Source organism: Vigna umbellata, chromosome 2 (genome assembly GCF_029865625.1).
Source record: "Vigna umbellata cultivar VRB3 chromosome 2, Vumbellata_1.0, whole genome shotgun sequence".
Classification (NCBI taxonomy): domain Eukaryota; kingdom Viridiplantae; phylum Streptophyta; class Magnoliopsida; order Fabales; family Fabaceae; genus Vigna; species Vigna umbellata.
Genome location: NC_142166.1, coordinates 2,500,197 through 2,522,574, shown reverse-complemented (window position 1 = coordinate 2,522,574; position 22,378 = coordinate 2,500,197). Strand labels below are relative to the sequence as shown.

General features: G+C 32.6%; 3 protein-coding genes and 1 long non-coding RNA gene across 5 annotated transcripts; 3 read left to right on the top strand and 1 right to left on the bottom strand.

The window, feature by feature from the left end:
- The first annotated feature begins 1,286 nt into the window (after window positions 1-1,286).
- LOC148203195 (GDSL esterase/lipase 5-like) lies at window positions 1,287-2,823 on the top strand. Its single transcript, XM_088108028.1, has 5 exons — window positions 1,287-1,542; window positions 1,632-1,753; window positions 1,844-2,065; window positions 2,136-2,388; window positions 2,468-2,823. Exons 1-5 carry the CDS (start codon window positions 1,287-1,289, stop codon window positions 2,701-2,703), a joined length of 1,089 nt encoding a protein of 362 aa, XP_087964154.1. The 3' UTR covers window positions 2,704-2,823.
- A 2,030-nt stretch (window positions 2,824-4,853) lies between these two features.
- On the top strand, window positions 4,854-6,456 carry LOC124829015 (GDSL esterase/lipase 1-like). Its single transcript, XM_047302433.2, has 5 exons — window positions 4,854-5,130; window positions 5,217-5,338; window positions 5,471-5,695; window positions 5,798-6,053; window positions 6,127-6,456. The coding sequence occupies exons 1-5, from the start codon at window positions 4,866-4,868 to the stop codon at window positions 6,360-6,362; spliced, it is 1,104 nt and encodes a 367-aa protein (XP_047158389.2). The 5' UTR covers window positions 4,854-4,865; the 3' UTR covers window positions 6,363-6,456.
- A 243-nt stretch (window positions 6,457-6,699) lies between these two features.
- Window positions 6,700-10,052, top strand: LOC124829027 (uncharacterized). Its single transcript, XM_047302450.2, has 6 exons — window positions 6,700-7,438; window positions 7,542-7,623; window positions 7,710-7,777; window positions 8,304-8,360; window positions 9,146-9,346; window positions 9,840-10,052. The coding sequence occupies exons 1-6, from the start codon at window positions 7,331-7,333 to the stop codon at window positions 9,891-9,893; spliced, it is 570 nt and encodes a 189-aa protein (XP_047158406.2). The 5' UTR covers window positions 6,700-7,330; the 3' UTR covers window positions 9,894-10,052.
- Window positions 10,053-11,668: 1,616 nt separating this feature from the next.
- Window positions 11,669-12,666, bottom strand: LOC148203194 (uncharacterized). 2 transcript variants are annotated; one of them, XR_015784031.1, is made up of 2 exons: window positions 12,317-12,666; window positions 11,669-12,192 (listed from the first exon to the last, which is right to left on the bottom strand). It is a non-coding gene; the product is annotated as an uncharacterized LOC148203194 (long non-coding RNA). The 2 variants fall into 2 exon arrangements; XR_015784030.1 differs by having other exon boundaries at window positions 11,669-12,180.
- Between the last annotated feature and the right edge of the window lie 9,712 nt (window positions 12,667-22,378).

Sequence of the window (22,378 nt, the reverse complement as noted above, 5' to 3'; positions counted from 1 at the left end):
TTCAGTTTTAAAACTATTTTTAAAAATAATAAGTATTCCGTAAAGTAATGAAATTTATTCAAGACTAATTGTCTCACTAAATGAAAAAATATATAATTATAAAATAAAAGTTTAAACCTTCGCTTGATCCTCGTATTTGTGTGTCAATGTTAAGTGGGTCATCTTTTTTTTTTTCGATCTCAATCGGGTCCATAAACTTGTAAAAATGAGTCAATTAATCCCTCACCATTAAGATTTCCAAATCCCTAATTCCTTTTTTAATTTCTTTTATTTAAATAAAAATTCCACATAATGAAACGATGGACGTCATCATAAACACGTCATCACAATTAGACGTTAGTGAAAACTTATCGGTAAGGGCTTAATTGTCTTATTTTTACAAGTTTATAGATCTGATTGAGACCGAAAAAAACACGATGACCCACTTGAGATTGACACACAAATACGAGGACCAACTGAGAGTTTAAACCTAAAATAAAAGTAATATGGAGAAATAATTTAATCGACCTTAATTTAGTTTAATGACAATAAAATCATTAAAATTGTACATCTTAAAAAAGTAATTGTAATACGTCAAAATTATTTAGAAGATGGTTTAGAAATGATGTATTACCTATAAGATTAATTGAGAAATTTAAGCATTAAATGAAAAATATATAATTTCAAATTTTCATATTATTAATTAAAAATTAACAATACCAAGTTATTCTAAAACCTACTTAAGAAAAAAAAAAGTATTTCGTAAATATATCATAATTTTAATTGAGAATTCAGAAACTTGACCAGAAATTCAAAAAAATAAAATATAAATTGAATTTAAATAATAAGTCATAAATAATTTGAAAGTACCAAATTTTATTTAATTAATTTATTCATTCATTCTTGAAATATTATTTTATTTGACGTAATGAAAATTTAAAAAATATTTTACTTTGTAAAATAAATAATTTAGTCATACTAAAATACATGATTTAAAAAATTCCTTTTCGCCTTTATTAATTTTATTTGTTTTTATTGATAAAAAATTCATTGGTTTCTCATTCATTAGATAATTGTTAATTTAAGATCTATAAACTACAATATGTTCATGAGATGGGTTAATTAAGCTTTCAATTGCTTTGAAATTTTATATTTCTATTTAGATTGTATTTTTTATCATGTATTTTTATTTATTAATATCATTTCTCCTAGGAACTAATTTTTTATTATTTTTATTCTGGATGATGGCCTTTATAAACACGAGTTTCGTTCTATTGAGAAGATGAGAAAATTGAAGTTAAACTCTGATGGCAACTTCAAAATCCAGTTTCCTCTTCCTAGTTTTCTTGGTTAGCAATGGAATAACACTCAGCTTAAGTGTCACATGCCAGCCAAAAGAAGCTGCGTTATTTGTATTTGGAGATTCAATATTTGATGCTGGAAACAATAATTACATCAATACCACTGCTGATAACTACGCAAATTTCTTTCCATACGGGGAAACCTTCTTCAACTATTCAACAGGCAGATTTTCTGATGGTCGCATCATTCCAGATTTCGTAGGTACATAAAATTGTTCTGTTTTTCTTTTACCAGCTTCCTTAATGTTTCTACACATTCATGCTTATAACGTCAGAACTATATTGTTGCAGCTGAGTATGCTAAGTTGCCTCTAATCCAACCCTATCTGTTCCCTGGTAATCAACGATACGTTGATGGAGTCAATTTTGCATCTGCAGGAGCAGGGGCTTTGGTTGAAACCCATCAAGGACTGGTCTGTTGCATTGCATGGCATGTTATTGTTAGCTCTTTTGACTTGCTCATTTTGTATCCAACTGCAAGCATTTTGATGTTTAATTTGCAGGTGATAGATCTTAAAACTCAACTAAGTTACTTCAATAGAGTCAGCAAGGTGTTGAGGCAGGAAGTGGGAGATGCAGAAACCACAACCCTGCTGGCCAAAGCTGTCTTCTTGATTAACATCGGAAGCAATGATTATGAAATCTACCTCACACAAAAATATAGTGTCATTACTCCAGAGAAATATGTAAATATGGTAGTCGGTAATCTTTCAACAGTGATAAAGGTGCGTTGATGAACCATAAGAGTAGAACTAGCTGTAATGAATATATATCTAACATGAAGAACATGATCAGGGGATACACAAGGCAGGAGGGAGGAAATTTGGGGTTCTCAATCAGCCAGCTATGGGTTGTGTTCCATTCGTTAAGGCTCTTATGAATGAATCTAAAGGCTGCGTGGAAGAAGCTTCAGCACTAGCCCAACTGCATAATAAGGTTCTTTCAGTGGAGCTTGACAAGTTAAACAAACAACTTACAGAATTTAAATATTCATACGTGGATTTCTTTGATTTATCATTAGACCTTATAAGCAACCCTTCAAAATATGGTAGGTATGGTTTGAACAAATTTATAGTGATAAAGAGAAAAGTTAATCTGATTTGATTGTGATTGTGGTTGTTGTAAAGGTTTTAAAGAAGGCGATGTGGCATGCTGTGGCAGCGGGCCTTACAATGGATATTTCAGCTGTGGAGGGAAAGGAACATTGAAAGATTACAACTTGTGTGTGAATCCTAGCGAGTATGTGTTCTTTGACTCAGTTCATCCCTCTGAAAGGGCTCATCAATTTATTTCCCAGTTCATGTGGAGCGGCAACTCAAGCATTGCAGGCCCTTACAATCTTAAAATTCTATTTCAACTATAATCCAACCATGTTCAGATAAATTACCTTGTTCATGATTGTGACATCTTGATGGTAGCAGTTGTTTCATTTGATCCATTTGGGGTAGATATGTTGTAGTTGGTGTATTAAAAAAGACCACTGTCAAAGGCAACATTGAACTTATCAGCTAGCTAGCAAACATGCATCATAGATATTGGAAAACTTTGTGCCAGCCCAAATATAATAATAATTGGAGAATAAATTTTGCAATCCCAGTTTCAAGTAGCTGAAAAAATCTAATTACAGTATAAACTCTCAAAATAACATAAATGAATTGAGCCAAGTTTTTACTTTTGGGCTCATGTGAGTGAGTTTTGCTGTCGAGCTTATTTACGGAGTTTATGCGCTCTTTTTGTTATGTATACATTCTCCATTCTTCTTTCAGATCATTCTCACACATTAATAATGTTCATTCATTCTCTTGCAAGTCTTTGTCCATGCTTGCAAAAGTCTTTATTTGAAGCACTGAGTTTCTTTTGTCAACATGTCGGTCAGCAAAGTCATGTGTTTATAAGAGTTATTGATAGAGAGTTGTTATTTTTTGATTTTGTCAAGTTTGTGACTCTTTGTCCGGTTGTGTCACTTCTATTTCGTTGTTTATTTTTTCCTTGTATTGGCTTCTTTTCAGATCAGATCAATTTTTTTCTTCATATAAATGTTGTGTTCTTTAATTATGTCTTTCTGGGTTATCATGAAAACCCAGAAATTCGTCACCACTTAAAGAGCATTTTCTTGGGTCGAAAATCATATCATGATAATTAATGTACCTCGATGATGGAACTTGCCTTCGGTTATGACAACACTTTATTCACTTCTTTTAAAAAATTAGAACACTGCGACTTCCTCCATTATTTGGAACCTTAATTCTATGCTCATCTCTAAGGAAAACTTAAATGATAAAATATTTAGCAGATATTTTATTAGTAGTAATATGGTTTATTGGTAGTAATATGGGTAAACATAAATGTGAGAGTATTTATAAGTAGCAATAAGTTTTACTTCAGTTTTGTGATTTAGATGATAATGTTGATGAAAAAAAATATGATGGAACTGATTATTAATTTTAAAATTTTTTAATATTATTATGATTGAATGATTGTGTAAACAAAAATTATTTAAGTATGAACATGTTTTGATATATTATGGAAAATTTAAATGCAGTGATGTTATATTTAAATAAGTGATAAATTATTCAAACGCAACATGAGATTCTGACATACGTCCGCCTTGCAAACCCACATTAATTTCACCTTTTGCCTAATAGTCCGCCTGAGAGTGTGGTGTGAATCCATTTCATCCTGAATGTTTGATATCGTTGGAAAAGTCAACCTGTTATTGAGTGGCGGACCAACCTGACCCAACATGTATTTAGTAGACCAAAGTCGAATCAAACTTAAATGAACTGGCGTGAGGAGGCGCAAGGATTGCTCACGGTGGCGTGATGGTTTCTGCGATTTGTGTTCTGTTGTCGTTACTGGTGGATTTGCGTTGTTTTGGTTCACTTGTAGGTTGTGTGATTTACAATGATGGAAGGAATGTTGGTGATCAAAGATTTGGACTCGCAATGGTCACTCGAGGTTGATAGTGGATTTGTGATTTTGAACTTGTGATTAAGGGTTTTTTCGCGATTTATGGCCTTCAGTGCGAAGATGGTTGTCGCAACGGTAGTCTAAATGTTGGTATTGACCTCATTTAACGCAGAAATCCAATTGAATCAATTTCGTAAAATTAAAAATCCAATTAAAATAAAAAAAATTAAAAAATCTATTTGAGATTTCGATTCGAAATAAGAACCTCGGAATATTAAATCTTAAATTAATTAATATAGAAAATTCTATTATCTATGTATTAAGATAAAGAAAAACGAAGTCAAAAATCATGCTTTATAACTTAACATAGAAGTAACATTTTTGACTAGAAGAGCTTATTATTAATAATTAAATGAGGAATAAAAAATCAATACAGACCAATTCTCCGTTGATTTAAATCTTTGTACATGTTTCCACGATACATTTTCAATATTTAAATTATTTACTGATACAATGCTAGAAATTTAGTTTTCCTTGTGCATGAAGTCAAAGTAGCCTATATAAACACAAGTTGCAAACTGTGACATTAGACGTTAGAAAATTGAAGTGAAACTCATGGCAAGTTCAAACTTCAGTTTCTGTTTTCTAGTTTCTTTAGCAACCTATGGCATAAGTTGCTGCCTAAGCCTGGGTGATGTTTGCGAGCCAAAAGAACACGCAGCATTATTTGTATTTGGAGATTCATTATTTGACGTTGGAAACAACAATTACATAAATACTACGGCTGATTATCAGGCTAATTACTCTCCATATGGGGAAACCTTCTTCAAGTATCCAACAGGCAGATTTTCTGATGGTCGCGTTCTTCCAGATTTCATAGGTATACAACAACTTTGCTTTTATGTGTTTAATTAAGACCAACCAATAACTCACTTCTTACAGCCTATATCTACAATATTATTGCAGCTGAGTATGCTGACTTGCCTCTAATCCCACCCTATCTATTCCCTGGTAATCATCGATACGTTGATGGAGTCAATTTTGCCTCAGCTGGAGCTAGGGCTTTGGTTCAAACCCATCAAGGACTGGTCTGTTATGTTTTATTGTTAACTATTTATTACTTGTGGATGAGATTGAATGATATCTTTTATTCTTTTGACTAGGTCTTTAATTAACTTTGATCCATGCCATCTATTTTTATCTGACTGTTCAATTTGCAGGTGATAGATCTAAAAACTCAGCTCAGTTATTTCAGGAAAGTCAGCAAGGAATTGAGGCAGCAACTTGGAAATGCAGAAACCACAGCTCTGCTTGCGAAAGCTGTTTACTTGATCAACATTGGAATCAATGATTATGAAATTTCCTTGTCAAAAAATTCAAGTAATTCACGCACGAATGAGAAACAAGTAGAGATGGTAGTTGGTAATCTTACATCAGTGATCAAGGTATGTAGCAGATTCTTCTTACTTGGCTCTGCATCGAAGCGTCAAAGTTCAACTTAAATAAAACAAGTGCACCATTCTAATATGACGCATTGCATGAATTAGGGGATACACGAGGCAGGAGGAAGGAAATTTGGTGTTTTTAGCCTGCCAGCTGCGGGTTGTGTTCCATACGTGAAAGGTCTGGTGAATGGATCAAAAGGTTCCTGCGTGGAAGAAGCCTCAGCACTGCCTAAACTACACAACAGTGTGCTTTACCTTGAACTTGGCAAGTTAAAGAAAGAACTAGAAGGATTTAAATATTCATACGTGGATTATTTTACCATAACTTTTGATGTTATAAACAATCCTTCCAAATATGGTAAGTAATGCATATATTTAGTAGATATGATTTTGGTGTAAAAGGTTATCTGATTTAGTTTTTTGAAGTAAAGGGTTGAAAGAAGGCGACGTGGCATGCTGTGGCAGTGGACCCCACAGAGGATATTACAGCTGCGGAGGTAGAAGAGAAGTGAAAGATTACGAGTTATGTGAGAATCCAGAAGAATACGTGTTCTTTGACTCTCTTCATCCCACCCAAAGTGCTCAACAGATTGTTTCCCAGCTTGTCTGGAGCGGAAATCAGAGTATTGCAAGCCCCTACAATCTCAGATCACTCTTTCAACCATAATAACCATCCAATCTTCTACTCTGTCTATCCAACATATGAAAAATAATTTTAATTTAATTAAATAAATTATTTCATGTCTCAGTTACATAAACAACCTCTTTATATATCTATTCCCACAAACTTTAAAATAAACTTCCTCATTTATCTTAATTAAATAGATTATAAACATTGTTTCATGCTCTTAATTTTAATTTTTTAATAACCACAGAATAATTTATTTGCAGATTGACCTGATTTGATTCGTTCCAACGCATTTCTTAATTAATACATATTTGCATTTCAAGTTAGAAGAGATAAAACGTATTTCTTAATACTTTCTTATTTATTTAGCGTATTTGTTCTAATTCTGAAAATATTTTCCAGAATATAATTAGAATATAATCGTACTTGGAGTGAGTTGCAATGGATTGGTCAATTGATATCCTTAGTTTAACAAAAAAAAACATATAAGATGAATCGAAAATCTCAACCAAAATCTAGATAATCTTTCACGAGCACACAAATATTAACGACATGTGCTATTTACTCGAACAATTTATTGTCTGTGTGGCTACACAGAACCGAAACTTCTGGAAACACACTCGAACCATATATATATATATATATTACAAAGAAGTATTAAGTATTACCCTCCAATCTCGTCCGTACATCATTTTCTTCTACAGTATACTCTAATCAATACTCAAATATTAAAAAGATCTAAACATAGTATATTTTGCAACCTTAGTAAAAAAAGGAAACTGTGTAAAGAGGGTGCTTCTGGAGAGTTCTTAAGGTGGGTGAACTGTTTTTATTTATGCTTTCCTCTTCCCTCCGAATAAAAATGTTAAGAGGTTCCTTGATCCATCCATGTCTTACAATATTAAAAGTAAGGAGTGCATAAATAAATAAATAAATAAAAAATATTGGGTTCTGGTTTGATTTGATAAGTTGGGTAGAAGGAAACCGAGTTTGATTTGATTGAAGAAATGGCGAAGGAAGGAGAGAAATGTAGTGAAGAGTTGTATGAGGTTCTGGGCATAGAAAAGGAGTGTAGCCCATCTGAACTCAAGAAAGCCTATAAGAAACTTGCACTGGTTAGAATGAATTGTCACATTTCATTTTAAGAGTTTTGTTTTTGTGGCTCATTAGAATGAGTTGGTATTAAAAACAAAGAATTTGTTTTGTTTGATGGGATAGAGATGGCACCCAGATCGTTGTTCAGGGAGCCGCGAGGAAGAAGGGAAGGAGAAGTTCCAGGCAATCCAGCACGCCTATTCTGGTTGGTCAAATCTGTTTCAATTCAATTCATGTTACCTTCTTTTCTTCCATTCCATTGTTAATTAGTTTCACTCTGTTTTTGCCCAGTCTTATCTGATGCCAACACAAGGTTACTGTACGACGTAGGTGTCTATGACAGCGATGACGACCAAACCGTATCTACTCTCTTATTCTCCCTCTCCTTATCTTCTACAAACTAAATAAATAATTTTGCTTTAATATCACTGCTCCTTCTTCTTTGACCTTGTTCCTGTCTAATGTAAACATTCTCAGTTTCCTCTCTCCCTCCCTCTCTCTTTCTTTCTTTCTTTATTTAAAAAAATGATTTTTTTTGTTGGTGTGGTGTCCTTTCGTCTGTAGCAGTCTTGTCCTGTTTCTGGGCTTTGCATCGTCCATTTCTCTTCTTCCTGGAGAAAAGGTACCATGTGAGACCAGTTAAAATCCTTTGTTTTCATCTTTATTTAGGAAAGCTAGCCAGGCACAAACTGTTCTAAGTTCAATTTGCATACCATTGCTTGTCTTGTGTTGTGATCTACACGCAACACAACCAACCGGTGGATCAAGTCCATACCAGAATTTCCTACATGGGATATGGACCAAAGAGAATCAAAATTTGGTGGTGGTTTCATTCTTAGGACTGTTCTTTTTGTAATGAGCCATTTGGTATGTTTGTTTGAGCAGGGCATGGGTGATTTCTTGAATGAAATGGCCACAATGATGACTCAATCAAAACCCAGTGTAAGTTATCTCCTCTTTGTTCCAATCGTTGTCCACTGGGCCGAAAGTTTCACGTTTTTCACGCCTTTTTTTTGTGTTATATGGATGAAGTTAGAGTGTTGGCCTTTGTCAAATAGTATGTTGTTGCCATGGCTTTTTCTGTTATTTGACTAATGATATTCTCTTGGGCTTTTTATACTTGTTGCGGGGAATGATTCTTGTTGAGTTCACTAAGATGCACAATGGCTGTCAGAATTTTGAGAAGGCTATGGATGAAGTTTCATGCCCAATTATTCTAAAACAGAAATTAAGCAAAAGGAGTTAAAGGCAGATATTGCATTGCAGGGATACAATGTGATAAACAAACACGTGCACTAAGTAGTTTCAAACCATGAATTAATAAATTAATTCATGATATTTGTTGGCCTGGTCGTCTAAGTGGTGGGCCTCAATGGCTAAGATGAGTCATGTGATAGATATGATATGGTATTGATTTTATCATCGAACCGTGGGCCCACCATATGTGATTATGAAAGAAGTTAGTCTCATATCTATGGTATGTGTTAGTATTGTTATTGTTGCTGATTACATTGCATAGTGACTAATTATGTGGGAAGTTCATAGTGACTAATTATGTGGGAAGTTCGTGCGGTAATGCATACAACTTACAGTACAAGGGCATGTTAGTTATGTTGTCTGGTCTTGAACGGCCACAGCAGCAGCTTGCATGCATCTATACTATGTGACTAGCCTATTGGTCAATTCACATTTGATGACACTGGGTGGCTTGTGATGTGACATAACAGGAGAATGGGGAGGAGAGTTTTGAGGAGTTCCAACAGCTCTTCGAAGAAATGTTTCAAGCCACTGCACCTGTTTCACCTACGTACATCATGACTAATGCTGAAGGTTCTAGATCAAATAAACGTAATTCCACTGAAATTAATTTTGGAAAGACAGACAATACATCTGAACTCAATTCGAGTGACCAGAACTTCTGTTTAGGGGTTAGTATATTTATACAACATTTTTCGTTTTATAATACAAAATTCATGGCATACATGTGAATAAAACTGGAAAAGGCATGCAAATATGGCATTCAATGCTACCTGGGCCAAGAATTGCATGCAAATTTCATGTTAGCCTTCGGGGCCTATAGTGAATAAATGATGAAACCTCAAGTTAGATTAGCCTTGTCAGTGTGTTGTGTATTTTAAAGCAGAAGTGAGTTTTGATGCCATAGGCTCTACTTGAACATTGAAATTTGCTTGTAAAGATTCTGAACTTCCTAGCTGTCCATTTGCATCTCAATTGTTGTCCATGTCATGGTTGTCATGTCATTTTCTATTAAAAATGAGATACAAAAGTTCTTGGGTTGGTAATGAAATGTTAGGAGTTTGTAAAATGTATCTGCATTAGATATTACATGGAGTGATATGTACTACTGATAGATAGCAGGGCATGGTATTGATTGGTGGTTTTGTTCTTGATGATGTGAAGGGAGGTGGAGCAGCTCCAAGATATGGAGAAGGGAATTCCATGAGGAGGAGGTAGCACCGTAGCATGGTGTCTGTGATGATCATTACGTTTCCTCTATGTTGTTCTATCGTTTTTATTCTAATCATTGTTGTATGGTTAAATCGCTGTTTTTATTCAAAATATATGTCCTCTCTTATGTTTCCATTAAAATCAAACAATCTTATCTCTATTCAATTTCTCTTATTTCAAATCAAGTTTAATGTGGTTTTTATAAACATATGTTTCTTAAAATGGAATAGAGTTGTTTTTATTTATATAGTAAGCCTATTTTTAAGTGGTTTATTTTTATTCAAAAGTAGTGTTTTTTCTTGATAACAAAATTTTGTAATAAATTTTATTTGAAGATACTCTCACTCGAGGGTTGTGTTGAAGTCTTTAATTCGAAGGAAGGTTGGTTAGTATAATGAAATTTAAAATTAATAATAACACAAATATCAATTGGTTTCATCATGGACAAATAATTTATGATTTTGGTTTGTTTGTCTTAAAATGGTGATGCTTGCCATTTTATGGTCTAAAAATGGAAAATGATACTTGAACAACCATTTTTGACAATATTTAGACACGCGCACACGTGTCAAAATCTGAGTGGTCCATTTTCATTTAATTTTTCCAACTGGATCACTCAGATTTTGACACGTGTGCGCGTGTCTAAATGTTGTCAAAAATGGTTGTTCAAGTGTCATTTTCCGTCTAAAAATATTACTCCTTCATGATTATTTTTGCTGTTAGTTATAATTAAGTAGTATATAAAGCAAAACTTTTATGGAGATCTTAAATTTAAGAAGGAAGTTTTATAAAGAAATTATTAAAGTGTACTTGTCTTGGAAGTCTCTGAACCCATTGTCTTGGGGTTTGCTTAAGGTTATGGCTTTGTTAAGTTTACAAATCAGAAAATTATCATGATCTTCAAATCAGGGGTGGTGGTTGCATGGAAATGGTTTTTTGTCTGAAGATAACTGTTCCAGAAAACAATATGTCTAAGAAATTTCCATAAAAGTTTAATGACCAATCATATGATAAAGTGAATTTAAAATATAAATGGATATAGATTTCATTTTATAAATTAATTTCGTAAAGTTGAGTTAAGTTAAATTTTTTTTTTCATTTCTCCTTTTCTTATTCTTTTTATTGTTGTGAACTCGTTTTGATTCTTTTCCTTTTTCTCTTCCTTCTTTTTTTTCATTTTTTTTGTTTTACTAATTCCTAATTAATTTATAACACATATTTAATCATATATAACAAAAAAATCAACGCCCATTTTCAAAATTTAATTTATCAACAAGGAATTTTAAAAAGTATTATCGATCAATTTTATTAAGCTAAAACAAAAAATTTAACTCTCATATAATAGAATTTACCGAAAGAAATATTAATTGATAACAAAAATTGTAAATTACCAACGAATTCATTACTGTAATTAAAATTCTACAATTCTTCGTTAAAATTCGCTTGTAAATCTTAAAGACAAAATTTTCAATGATCTTTTTTTTTTCACCGACAAAATTCTGTCAGGAAAATAATATTTTCTTATAATGCATGTATTTGTTTTACGTGACTCGTTAGTATTTTTTTCGATTTGTATTATTTTATTTGTTTTGAAAAATTATTTCAAATATTTTTTAATAAGTCTATTTTAAAATTTTAAAAAGTATAAAAACATTTTTTTCATTATTTGAGAAATTGTTCAAGGTTTTGAAAATAATAACAATAATTCATGGTATCATTTAAACTAGAATGTTGTGATCATAATAACTAAATAGTTTTACAAAAGATTTAAACCAAGTATATACAGTCGTAGGTTTTTGTGTTTAAGTAAATCGAGCTTAAACCAAGCTCTAATATTGAGGATCAACAAAAGAGAAGTAATCGATTGTGGGTCATCTTAGGAGAAATTGACATGGGAATATCCTTACCTATCTTAATGTTTACATTGCCTCTAGCTTAAAAAACGAAACGCTACCAGATTGAACCCTACCACCGTAAAGACCACAATGTCCAAGAGATGGACATAATAATATCTCATTAATGCTGTGTTATAAAAGGGGCTGATTTGTCATTTTTGTGTCTGACAGAATGTGTTGTAAGTATAGGATGGTCCCTTGGCTTGGCTTCGAAGCCAAGAGAATTGGATGGTTACGTGCCCTTCATGCAAACCTTTACATGTTCTCTGTTAAGCCATTGTGGAAGCCCTATTGTCCTGTGCGTCAATCATCCCTTAAACAGTAATATCTTACATGTTCACTTCTATTGCTTCTTTATGCTCATTCTCCATCTGGTTACTCTTTTTCTTTTACTTCACCTGCAAACAAAGCTGTTTTGAAATGCTTTGAAATGCTAAGCTAAGAGTAATTCTCCACCCATCCGTTCAAATAGTAAATAAATGAGTACATGTATTCATAAATTATGAACTGAGAGATATATGTGTATAAGATTACCTTGTATGCATCCATAGAAACTCTTCCAGCCTCTAAATTCAGAGAATCTATGCGCCTTCCTTCTGCCTCTGCTGTTACACTTGTTTCCTCTGTGCTCTTTCTTCCATCAGCTTCTCCTTCTGCTCCAGCCATCTTCACTCTCCACACACTTTCTTCCTTTTCTTTTGGAGTTGAAATCGTGAAGCTCGAACCCAACCTCCATCACCATCAGCTTCGCGTTACCACACCTCAGACCACCATCATATACTAATCTTTAAACTGCGCCTCCCTCACTTGTATGGTTGTTGTTATTACGTGTTAGGAAAACTCTTCCTGGTTTAGTTTTATTTCAAAATTATCAATTATTTACTTCCAAGATTAGCATTTATTCCTTCAATTATTGCTTGCTTTACTTTAATTTTTCAGCATGCATATGTAGAATAATGTGTCTTTTTTTAGTTCATTTACAGTATGTCTACATCATGTCTTTTTTTAGTTCATTTACAATATGTCTACGTCACAGAATGACTTTAAAGCTAATAAATTATCAGTATAACGTTAAAACTATTCAATTAGCGTATTTAATGGTATAATAATTCAATAATTAAGTTATGGATATCAAGTTGGGAGAAAAAGTAGGATGACAACGTTATAAAATAAAAAATACTTTTAAAAGATTAAAAAAATAAGTATTCAAGTTTAAAAATATTTTAAATATGTCTTTAATTTATTTCTCTAAACTTTAATTAAATCTTTTTGTATACACTAATAAAAATTATAATATATCTCTTAAATGAAATTGCGTAACTAACAACTATTTAATTAATAATAATTTAAATTTAACATAAATGTTTCATCTTTAAACATCAATATATGTTGCATGATGATAAATTTATGACAATAACATTTAAATTATTATATTAGAGTACATAAAATATTTAATATTTATTAAATGAGTTTAAAAAATAAAAATATTATATAAAAACAATATTCTGCATAATAAAAATAAACAAATAGAAAATGATTAAATATGTATCTTAAAAGCATGATGAGATGAAAAATATCTTGAAAATATAAGAAAAACTAAAACTTTTCATGTATCAAAGTAGTAGAACTGTTAAGAGATAATGATAATTGTTTTAGGAAAACAAAACTTCTTCATATGAAACAAAAATTAAGGATCAATAGAGAATAAAAATAATAATTTTTTTATATTACCTAAATGAAAGGTTTAAGTGAAATATTATTGAGAATACAATAATTTTATGTAAAAAAGATAGTGAATAAAAATATTAAAAAAGAGTAAAAATGTGAGACATAAAACTATGATTGAATGTAATTAATAATAAGGTAAACTTAGCCCCAGTTTTATAAATATGTGGATTTAATCATTTTAACTACATTTTGTCAAATAAACTTAATAAAATTTGGTTAAAAAATTAAGTTTGCGTGCTTTTTAAGTTGGGAAATGGTCAAAGTTTTAAAAATGGACTAATTTTAATTTTCAAGAAACCAAAAACATATTTAACCATTAATAATACAACATTTGAACATAATCACACAACAATTTTGATAAGAGAAAAATTATCTCGGAGATGTGAGTGGATTTCATGGATATAGAACAAATCAAACAATTATAAAAGAAAGAGAAAATATATAACAAAAAAAGGATTATAAAACTAAAACTTAAGAAAGAAAAAACATATATATATATATATATATATATATATATATATATATATATATATATAAATTATTTAGGTTACCTAATAAAATGTGAGTATTTTTGTTATTTAAATGGTACAAGATGAATACTATAGCAGATATGGAAATGGGAATGAGCGGGATGTACATACTCATCTTCGATCTCATACCCAATTGAAAAATTGAATATTATACATACCCATACACAATAATCAATTTATTTGTCATACCTAAAGAAAAGTGACCGATCGAATGGCACAAAAACAAAAATTAGAAGTTTTGTGGAATAAAAATGACTATAAGTAAATTTTTATATTGATAAATATGATAAGTGTGAAAAAACAGATGTTTTGACACTTATAAATGATCTCAATTTTGTAATTATTTATGTTATTACTCAGTGAAAAGTCGTAATAGGAAGTAGATTGTGTTGTAAATTATTGTTCAGGAAAAGTTGCACAAAAGTGAATTTGTCAGCCAATTCTCGCATAGCAGAAGCAAAATTCGCAGAGCCAGGAGAATCCATTCGCACAGCGCACCATAATTGGTTCGCTGAGCGAATCATGCCAGTTTGGAGATTTCAACTCTTGAATTCGCACAGCGCATCAGAGGCTGTGCGCTTAGCGAGTTGGTGCAGTTGAGTGCTGAATTAATTTTAATTCGCACAGCGAATCTGCTTCTGTGCGCTGAGCGAAGGGAGCAGTTTTATGAGAAATAAACTGTCTCTTAAAAGACGTGTTTTGAGGGATAAGAAAGAGGACTGGAAAATAGATTTTTGGGGGGAAGAACTGCTCTGGAGACCATCAGGAGACCTCTCTGAAGACATCAAGACTGCACATCATGCAAGGAATTGCAGAAATGAGTATGTTTGTGATGTCTAGGATAGGCTAAACTTTTATTCGTTGGAATTGACTGTAATGGCTGACATTTGATGTAATCTTTCCTGTTCAATATAAATTGTGTTCGTATGCTTTTCTTGTTTACTTTTTATTTTATTTTACGGAAGTAAAATAAACTTGTTTTTATATTTAAATTGTACTGGAAAGTAAATTTGAGTATTAACGCAAGAAAAGCAACCAGAAGGAAAGATGCTAGGAATAGTTTCAATTCTCCTGGTCATCAATAACATCGTTCTTAATGCAAAGTTTATGTTTACTTACTTAAGGAATTAAGAATTGAACATAATTCTTTAGAACTTGTTTTAAGGAATTAAACCAAGATACTGTGATGTTGATGTGTGAACGCAAGTTATATTGCTCAGATTAGTCACTGTAATGTGGTCATGAAGTCAATTCCAATGAAGCTTTCTTTAAATTTTAATTTCAATTTTAAATTGTCATCTAGCTTGAAACTGTTAATTCACCTATATTTTGTTGTTCAATTGATTTTGATAAATAAATTTTAATTGAATAACGTAACACAAATTCCCTGAGGAGAACGATACTTTATTTATCACTGTATTACTTGTAACGATTTGGTATACTTGCCAAAAAGTTATCAAGTTTTTGGCGCCGTTGCCGGGGAATTTGATTGTTTTGTTATTTCAATTAGTTGTTTATCAATTTCAATTTTGTTCCTATCTCTGTAAATTCATTGTTTTAGTTTTCTGTGTATCTGTATATATTGTGTTTTAGTTTTCTGTGTATCTGTATATATTGTTGTTTTAGTGCGCTCTGCGAATTTGTTCAAAAAAAAAAAAAAAAAAAAAAAAAAAAAAATTTAGTCGCACAGCGCACAGCTGAGGTGCGCTATGCGACTAAACATAAAAATTCAAAAAAAAATAAAAAAATAATAAAATATTCCAAGGTGCAGAAAACGAGAGAAATTCGCACAGCGCACAGCTGTGGTGCGCTATGCGAATTGACTCGTTCAGTTATTTTTTTTTTTTTTTTTTAAAAACCTACTTCTTCCCCATTTCATTTTACCATTCTTCATTTTCCCTTGCCACCATTCTCTTCCATTTTCGCACAGCGAACGTACCTTCCTCTCTGCAAATTTCTCCACTTTATCTCCATTGCCACCATTTCACTTTCTGCCTTGCTTCAAGTGCCTCTTCACTCTCTGATCCTGTTCAAATAATCTTGGTCACTCTCACAGGTTTCATTTTCTACTCTCCATTTGCTTCTCTGTTTTTAATGTTCATAGGAGTATAATAGGAGTTTTGGTCTGATTGGAATGCTCTCTTGAACCACTGTGTGCATATACACTTTCAAGCCTTATCTGTTTTATGCATAACCATGACTGTCATTTGATCTGATGGATGTCCTCTGCGCTGTCTCTCGCTAGGCGACAGATTCGCATAGCGAATTAGAGGTCTGGTTTTCTGAACATGAAATTCGCCTAGCGAGAAAGTCGCACAGCGAATTATAGGTTTTATTGCTGATATGAAATTCGCACAGCGACTCTGGTCGCATAGCGAATATTCCCAGAGAGTGGACACCTATTTCGCCTTTTTCGCATAGCGACCAGTGTCGCATAGCGAATTGATCTTGACAGTAGGCACTGAAAATGCAAATTCGCATAGCGCACACTGGCGCATAGCGAATTCCATCTGGCAGCATCTGTGTTTTGATTAATTCACTTGCTCTGACCCATTTTCCACAATTGTTTGCACTGTCCATTAATTCTTGCAGATGGCACCTCCCAAGAGCACACAAGAAAAGAAGAGGAAGACCACCCGAGGGTCTTCTTCTAGATCCCAACCTTCAGAAGCCCAAGAGGAGCACCTTCTCCTGAACTATGATCAGGACCGTTTTATATCAGAGGCACATTCTGATAGGTTTCATCAGGTTATCATGGGAAGGGCATTATTACCTGAGAGGAGGGTTGAATTGAAACCTGGAGAGTATGACCATATCCAGGAAGAACTGGAGAAGAGAAGATGGAACTTTGTTTTAGCCAGCCTTCCAGATGAGATTGATGAAGTCTTGGTTAAAGAATTTTATGCAAATGCTTGGGAACCTGACCACTCTCAGCCTCACTCTAGAGTTTCAAAAGTGAGAGGCAAGCTAGTACGCTATGATCGCAGATCAATGAACAGGATTTTGAATACACTGATGTTTCAGCCATGCCCTCTCGGTGCTTTTATGTCTACCTATCCTGATCATGACCTTATTGCCTCCACTTTATGCCTTCCCGGATATGGCTATCAGCTTGGCACTAGTGGGACACCAGTGAGAATATTAAGGAAACATTTGAATTCACTGGCCACTATCTGGAGTCTCTTCACATTCACCAACATTTGTCCCAATTCTCATACTTCCGACATCAATCTGGAAAGATCTTATATGGTATATGGCATTATGACAGGGATTGACATGGATGTGGGAGCTTATATCTCTCAAGAAATGGCACTGATTGCTGATAATGATACATGTAAGCTTGGATTTCCTGCCTTGGTGACAGCATTGTGCAAGGCCAGTGGAGTACCTGGAGTTTCTGATATCACTTTGAAACTTCAACCCCCTCTCAACAAGAAATTCTTTGATAGAAATTGCAGCAGCAGGGACGACTTCTCTGCTATGAATGCCCCTCCTCCAGTTCCTCCGCCACGCAGGAATGTTAGAGCGGCCAGACCACCTGTAGCGCCGTCTGTTCCTTCACCTGATCTTTTCACTCGCTACATGCAGCAGAGTCTGGCTCGTCAGGACGATATCCGCGACTGGTGCACTAGTATGAGGCAGGGTCAGGTGTCTTTACAGGATAGCATGTATCACTTGTCCCTGGGAATCCCTGATTTTCCTCCCGACTCACTGATGAGTGGGGCCCAGTTTGCAGAACATATTCCATGGCCTGAGGGCAGGCCAGAGTCTAGGTGGGGGAGTGCCTTTCCAGGAGCACCAGAGCCAGAGTTAGATGAGCAGGAGGACATGATGGCAGGTGATGGTGATGAGGAAGAAGAGGAGCCAGATCCCAGATGGGTACAGCAGAGTTATCATTCGCAGGAGAGCCAGTGGAGATCCAGGCCAGATGCGTCCTGGTAGAGTGCTGATGGACAGATGTTATTGATGTGTTATTTATGTTTTTGTTATGTTGTTTTTAGATGTTTCAGTTTAGATGTTATTGTGGAACTCAGTTTATTTGTGATGTTGGTTGTGGTTGTAAAGACTTTGAGGTTTTGATTTAATGACTATGCATTGTCTGATTAAGTTATGTGATTCCTGATGATGATGACATGTATGTTTGTGGTTACTGTGCTTCAAAATTTTTATCTGTGTGTATGAATATGACCAGATTTGTGAGTGTTGAGCACATATACTGATTGAGAGATATTGAATTGTCTGGATATGGACTTGGATTTTGCATGAGTTTGATTCTATGTACACACTCTTTTTGGTTAAGGATGAAAAAGGCCCTGTTTGTATTGATCATATAGCTACTTGGCCAGATAGCCAACCTTGAGACACTGTGATACATTTGTGAACCTTTTGAGCCTTGAAATTTTTTTTTTTCCTTCCACCTTGAGCCTATTAGATGATATCCTACCTTACACCTTAGAAGAGAACATGTATTATGTTTTAAAGGAGGTTAAGGTTGAATTCAAGTTTGGGGGAAAGAAAAAAATATGAAAGAAAAAAAAAAAAAGGAAGAAGCTCAAAATGAAAGAAAAGGTTGAGCTGTGAAAGAAAATGGTATGTGATAAATGATATATTTTGGGATTTGAGTACTGGATTGGGAATTGAAGTTGTTCTCTTCTTAATAGGTGTCTTTGAATCCAAGAAAAACCATGATTCTTTTTCTAGCCAAGCCAAATCTTAACCTGAAAAGACCTTTTGACTTAACCAATAGTGTGTGAAGTGTGTGAATCAAATGAAATGCAAAAGCTGATGAAGTTCTATGACAATTCTGCTGTGAGGACAAACACTGTGAGTGGTGAGACTGATAAATGTTGATCTGGTTTTACATATTCTATACACAGGTGAATTTTTGAGTATTGTACTGTGTCATACCTGTTTGAATCTTTAGGAATGCATGTGATTTGTCTGATGTGTAAAGTCATTCTATCAAAATGTCAAAGGTGTGTTATGTGTTGTTCATATGTTTCTGTTATTTCCTGAGGGCATGAAATAGTTCAAGTTTGGGGGAGTTGATAAGTGTGAAAAAACAGATGTTTTGACACTTATAAATGATCTCAATTTTGTAATTATTTATGTTATTACTCAGTGAAAAGTCGTAATAGGAAGTAGATTGTGTTGTAAATTATTGTTCAGGAAAAGTTGCACAAAAGTGAATTTGTCAGCCAATTCTCGCATAGCAGAAGCAAAATTCGCAGAGCCAGGAGAATCCATTCGCACAGCGCACCATAATTGGTTCGCTGAGCGAATCATGCCAGTTTGGAGATTTCAACTCTTGAATTCGCACAGCGCATCAGAGGCTGTGCGCTTAGCGAGTTGGTGCAGTTGAGTGCTGAATTAATTTTAATTCGCACAGCGAATCTGCTTCTGTGCGCTGAGCGAAGGGAGCAGTTTTATGAGAAATAAACTGTCTCTTAAAAGACGTGTTTTGAGGGATAAGAAAGAGGACTGGAAAATAGATTTTTGGGGGGAAGAACTGCTCTGGAGACCATCAGGAGACCTCTCTGAAGACATCAAGACTGCACATCATGCAAGGAATTGCAGAAATGAGTATGTTTGTGATGTCTAGGATAGGCTAAACTTTTATTCGTTGGAATTGACTGTAATGGCTGACATTTGATGTAATCTTTCCTGTTCAATATAAATTGTGTTCGTATGCTTTTCTTGTTTACTTTTTATTTTATTTTACGGAAGTAAAATAAACTTGTTTTTATATTTAAATTGTACTGGAAAGTAAATTTGAGTATTAACGCAAGAAAAGCAACCAGAAGGAAAGATGCTAGGAATAGTTTCAATTCTCCTGGTCATCAATAACATCGTTCTTAATGCAAAGTTTATGTTTACTTACTTAAGGAATTAAGAATTGAACATAATTCTTTAGAACTTGTTTTAAGGAATTAAACCAAGATACTGTGATGTTGATGTGTGAACGCAAGTTATATTGCTCAGATTAGTCACTGTAATGTGGTCATGAAGTCAATTCCAATGAAGCTTTCTTTAAATTTTAATTTCAATTTTAAATTGTCATCTAGCTTGAAACTGTTAATTCACCTATATTTTGTTGTTCAATTGATTTTGATAAATAAATTTTAATTGAATAACGTAACACAAATTCCCTGAGGAGAACGATACTTTATTTATCACTGTATTACTTGTAACGATTTGGTATACTTGCCAAAAAGTTATCAAAATAATTAGAAGTTAATGATTGTCTAGTTTTAAGATTAGACTCATAAATACAATGATCAGTTATTAACCAAATTTCCAATTCAGGGATAATTCACAACTTAAAGGAAGTATAATGGAGTGAGAAAGGTATATACCTTGGTTTTTCATCCAAAGTGGGTGATCTTAAACACCAATTTTAGAAGGGTCAAAATAATATATTTAAAATTTATATATTTAATCATTATCACTAATTAAACAAAAGTACATAATTTAATATTAAAATTTTCTTGGATCTTTCTTCTTAAAAAATATAGTTTTGAAGTACATTCGGTCGTAAAATAACTTTGAAACAGAAAAACAGACTTTGACTCATTGTCCAATGATTGGTCTCCCAACGATTTCTTTCGTCCAACAAATTTATCAAAATGTAATAATCAAAACTAAATGTTCACCTAAAGAAATATGTTTGCAAATCAAACTTACAAAACTTAAAAGAAATTACAAAGGTAATTAAATGACTGAAAACTATTCTATAATTAAGTTATAAGCTATGATTTTGATATTGAGTTTTTAGCTTCTTGTAGCATCATGAGTTTTAAAGAGATTTTTTCTTCCAAGTTTTGACTTCTTGACTTTGTTATAAGTCCTTTGAACTGAAATGATTCATCTTCAAGTTCTTCTAGTATTTGTTCCATCGATAATCATATATCAGTTTATCTTTTTTTTTAATAAAAATGAAACAAATGAAAAATAAAAATGTAATAATAAGTTTGCATATAAGAGAACACAAAGTATTATCAAACACAAAAAGAGAACATATAAAAGATTGGAAGACTATAAGAACCTGGAAAATAGAATATTAGAGTTGGTAGGTGTGTTAAAATAATGAGACCAAGTATTATCAAATTTAAAAATAAGTTGATTAAATAAATAGAATTTCTAAACTCGTCTCATTATCTTAAACACTTACATTTTCTCTAAAACATTATTTTCTTGAACACTCTACAATCTCTATAAGAGCTCTAACTCCTCGATCATCTGTTTGATCATGGACAAATACATTTATGATTTTGGTTTGTTTACCTTAAAATGATGATGTTTGCCATTTTATGGTCTGAAAGTAATTACTCTTTCATGATTATTTTTGCTGTTAGTTACAATTACGTAGTATCTAAAGCCAAAGTTTTATTAAGATCTTAAATTAAGAAGGAAGTTTTATAAAAGAAATTATTAAAGTATACTTGCTTGGAAGTCTCTAAACCCATTGTCTTGGGTTTGCTTAAGTTATGGCTTTGTTAAGTTTATCATGGTCGTTCAAACTAGGAGTGGTTTTTTTGAAGATAATCGATCTAGAAAACATTATGTCTACTTGAAGAAATTTCCAATTATTAGCAAGTGTAATGACCAATCATATGATAACAAAGTTTAATAATGGAAAAAAATGTTTTATTAAAGTCATACTTAACAACTAGAAATAAAGTCAATAATATATAAGTAAGTACAAATATGAGACAAGTCAATTTTATAAAATTAAATTAATTAAAGTCTAATTCATTTGTGAGAGGAAGTGAGTTTGTCACTTTTTATCTTTCTTTTTCTTTTTTCTACTCATTTCAACTTAATTTATAACAAATATTTTAACTATTGATGAATTAATCCCCATTTTATCAATAAATTTTCAAAATTTAATTATTGATGAATGTATTACAAATTTAATTACCGACATATTTTAAAAAGGTATTATTGATAAATTTTATTACGATAGGGTCAAATCTAAAACAAAAATTTTAACTCCTATTTTAGTGATAGAATTTATCGAAAGAATTATTGATTAGTAATAAAAATTGTGAGTTACTGATGAATTTATTATTTGTAATTAAAATCCTAAAATTCGTAGTTAAAATTCGCTTGTAAATATTAAGACAATTTTTTTAACAAATTTTTTTTTCATCTACAAAATTTGGTCAGGAAAATAATATTTTCTTATAATGCATGTATTTTGTTTTACGTGACTCGTTAGTTTTTTTTTTCGATTTGTATTATTTTATTTGTTTTGAAAAATTATTTCAAATATTTTTTAATAAGTCTATTTTAAAATTTTAAAAAGTATAAAAACATTTTTTTCATTATTTGAGAA

Bases quoted from the DNA above. Each gene is read 5' to 3' on its own strand.
- LOC148203195 (XM_088108028.1), top strand. From the start codon at position 1,287: ATGGCAACTTCAAAATCCAGTTTCCTCTTCCTAGTTTTCTTGGTTAGC. The intron at 1,754-1,843 runs GTCTGTTGCATT...TTTAATTTGCAG, and splicing joins TTGAAACCCATCAAGGACTG to GTGATAGATCTTAAAACTCA. The intron at 2,389-2,467 runs GTAGGTATGGTT...GTTGTTGTAAAG, and splicing joins AAGCAACCCTTCAAAATATG to GTTTTAAAGAAGGCGATGTG.
- LOC124829015 (XM_047302433.2), top strand. From the start codon at position 4,866: ATGGCAAGTTCAAACTTCAGTTTCTGTTTTCTAGTTTCTTTAGCAACC. The intron at 5,339-5,470 runs GTCTGTTATGTT...TTCAATTTGCAG, and splicing joins TTCAAACCCATCAAGGACTG to GTGATAGATCTAAAAACTCA. The intron at 6,054-6,126 runs GTAAGTAATGCA...TTTGAAGTAAAG, and splicing joins AAACAATCCTTCCAAATATG to GGTTGAAAGAAGGCGACGTG.
- LOC124829027 (XM_047302450.2), top strand. From the start codon at position 7,331: ATGGCGAAGGAAGGAGAGAAATGTAGTGAAGAGTTGTATGAGGTTCTG. The intron at 7,439-7,541 runs GTTAGAATGAAT...TTGATGGGATAG, and splicing joins CCTATAAGAAACTTGCACTG to AGATGGCACCCAGATCGTTG. The intron at 8,361-9,145 runs GTAAGTTATCTC...GTGACATAACAG, and splicing joins TGACTCAATCAAAACCCAGT to GAGAATGGGGAGGAGAGTTT.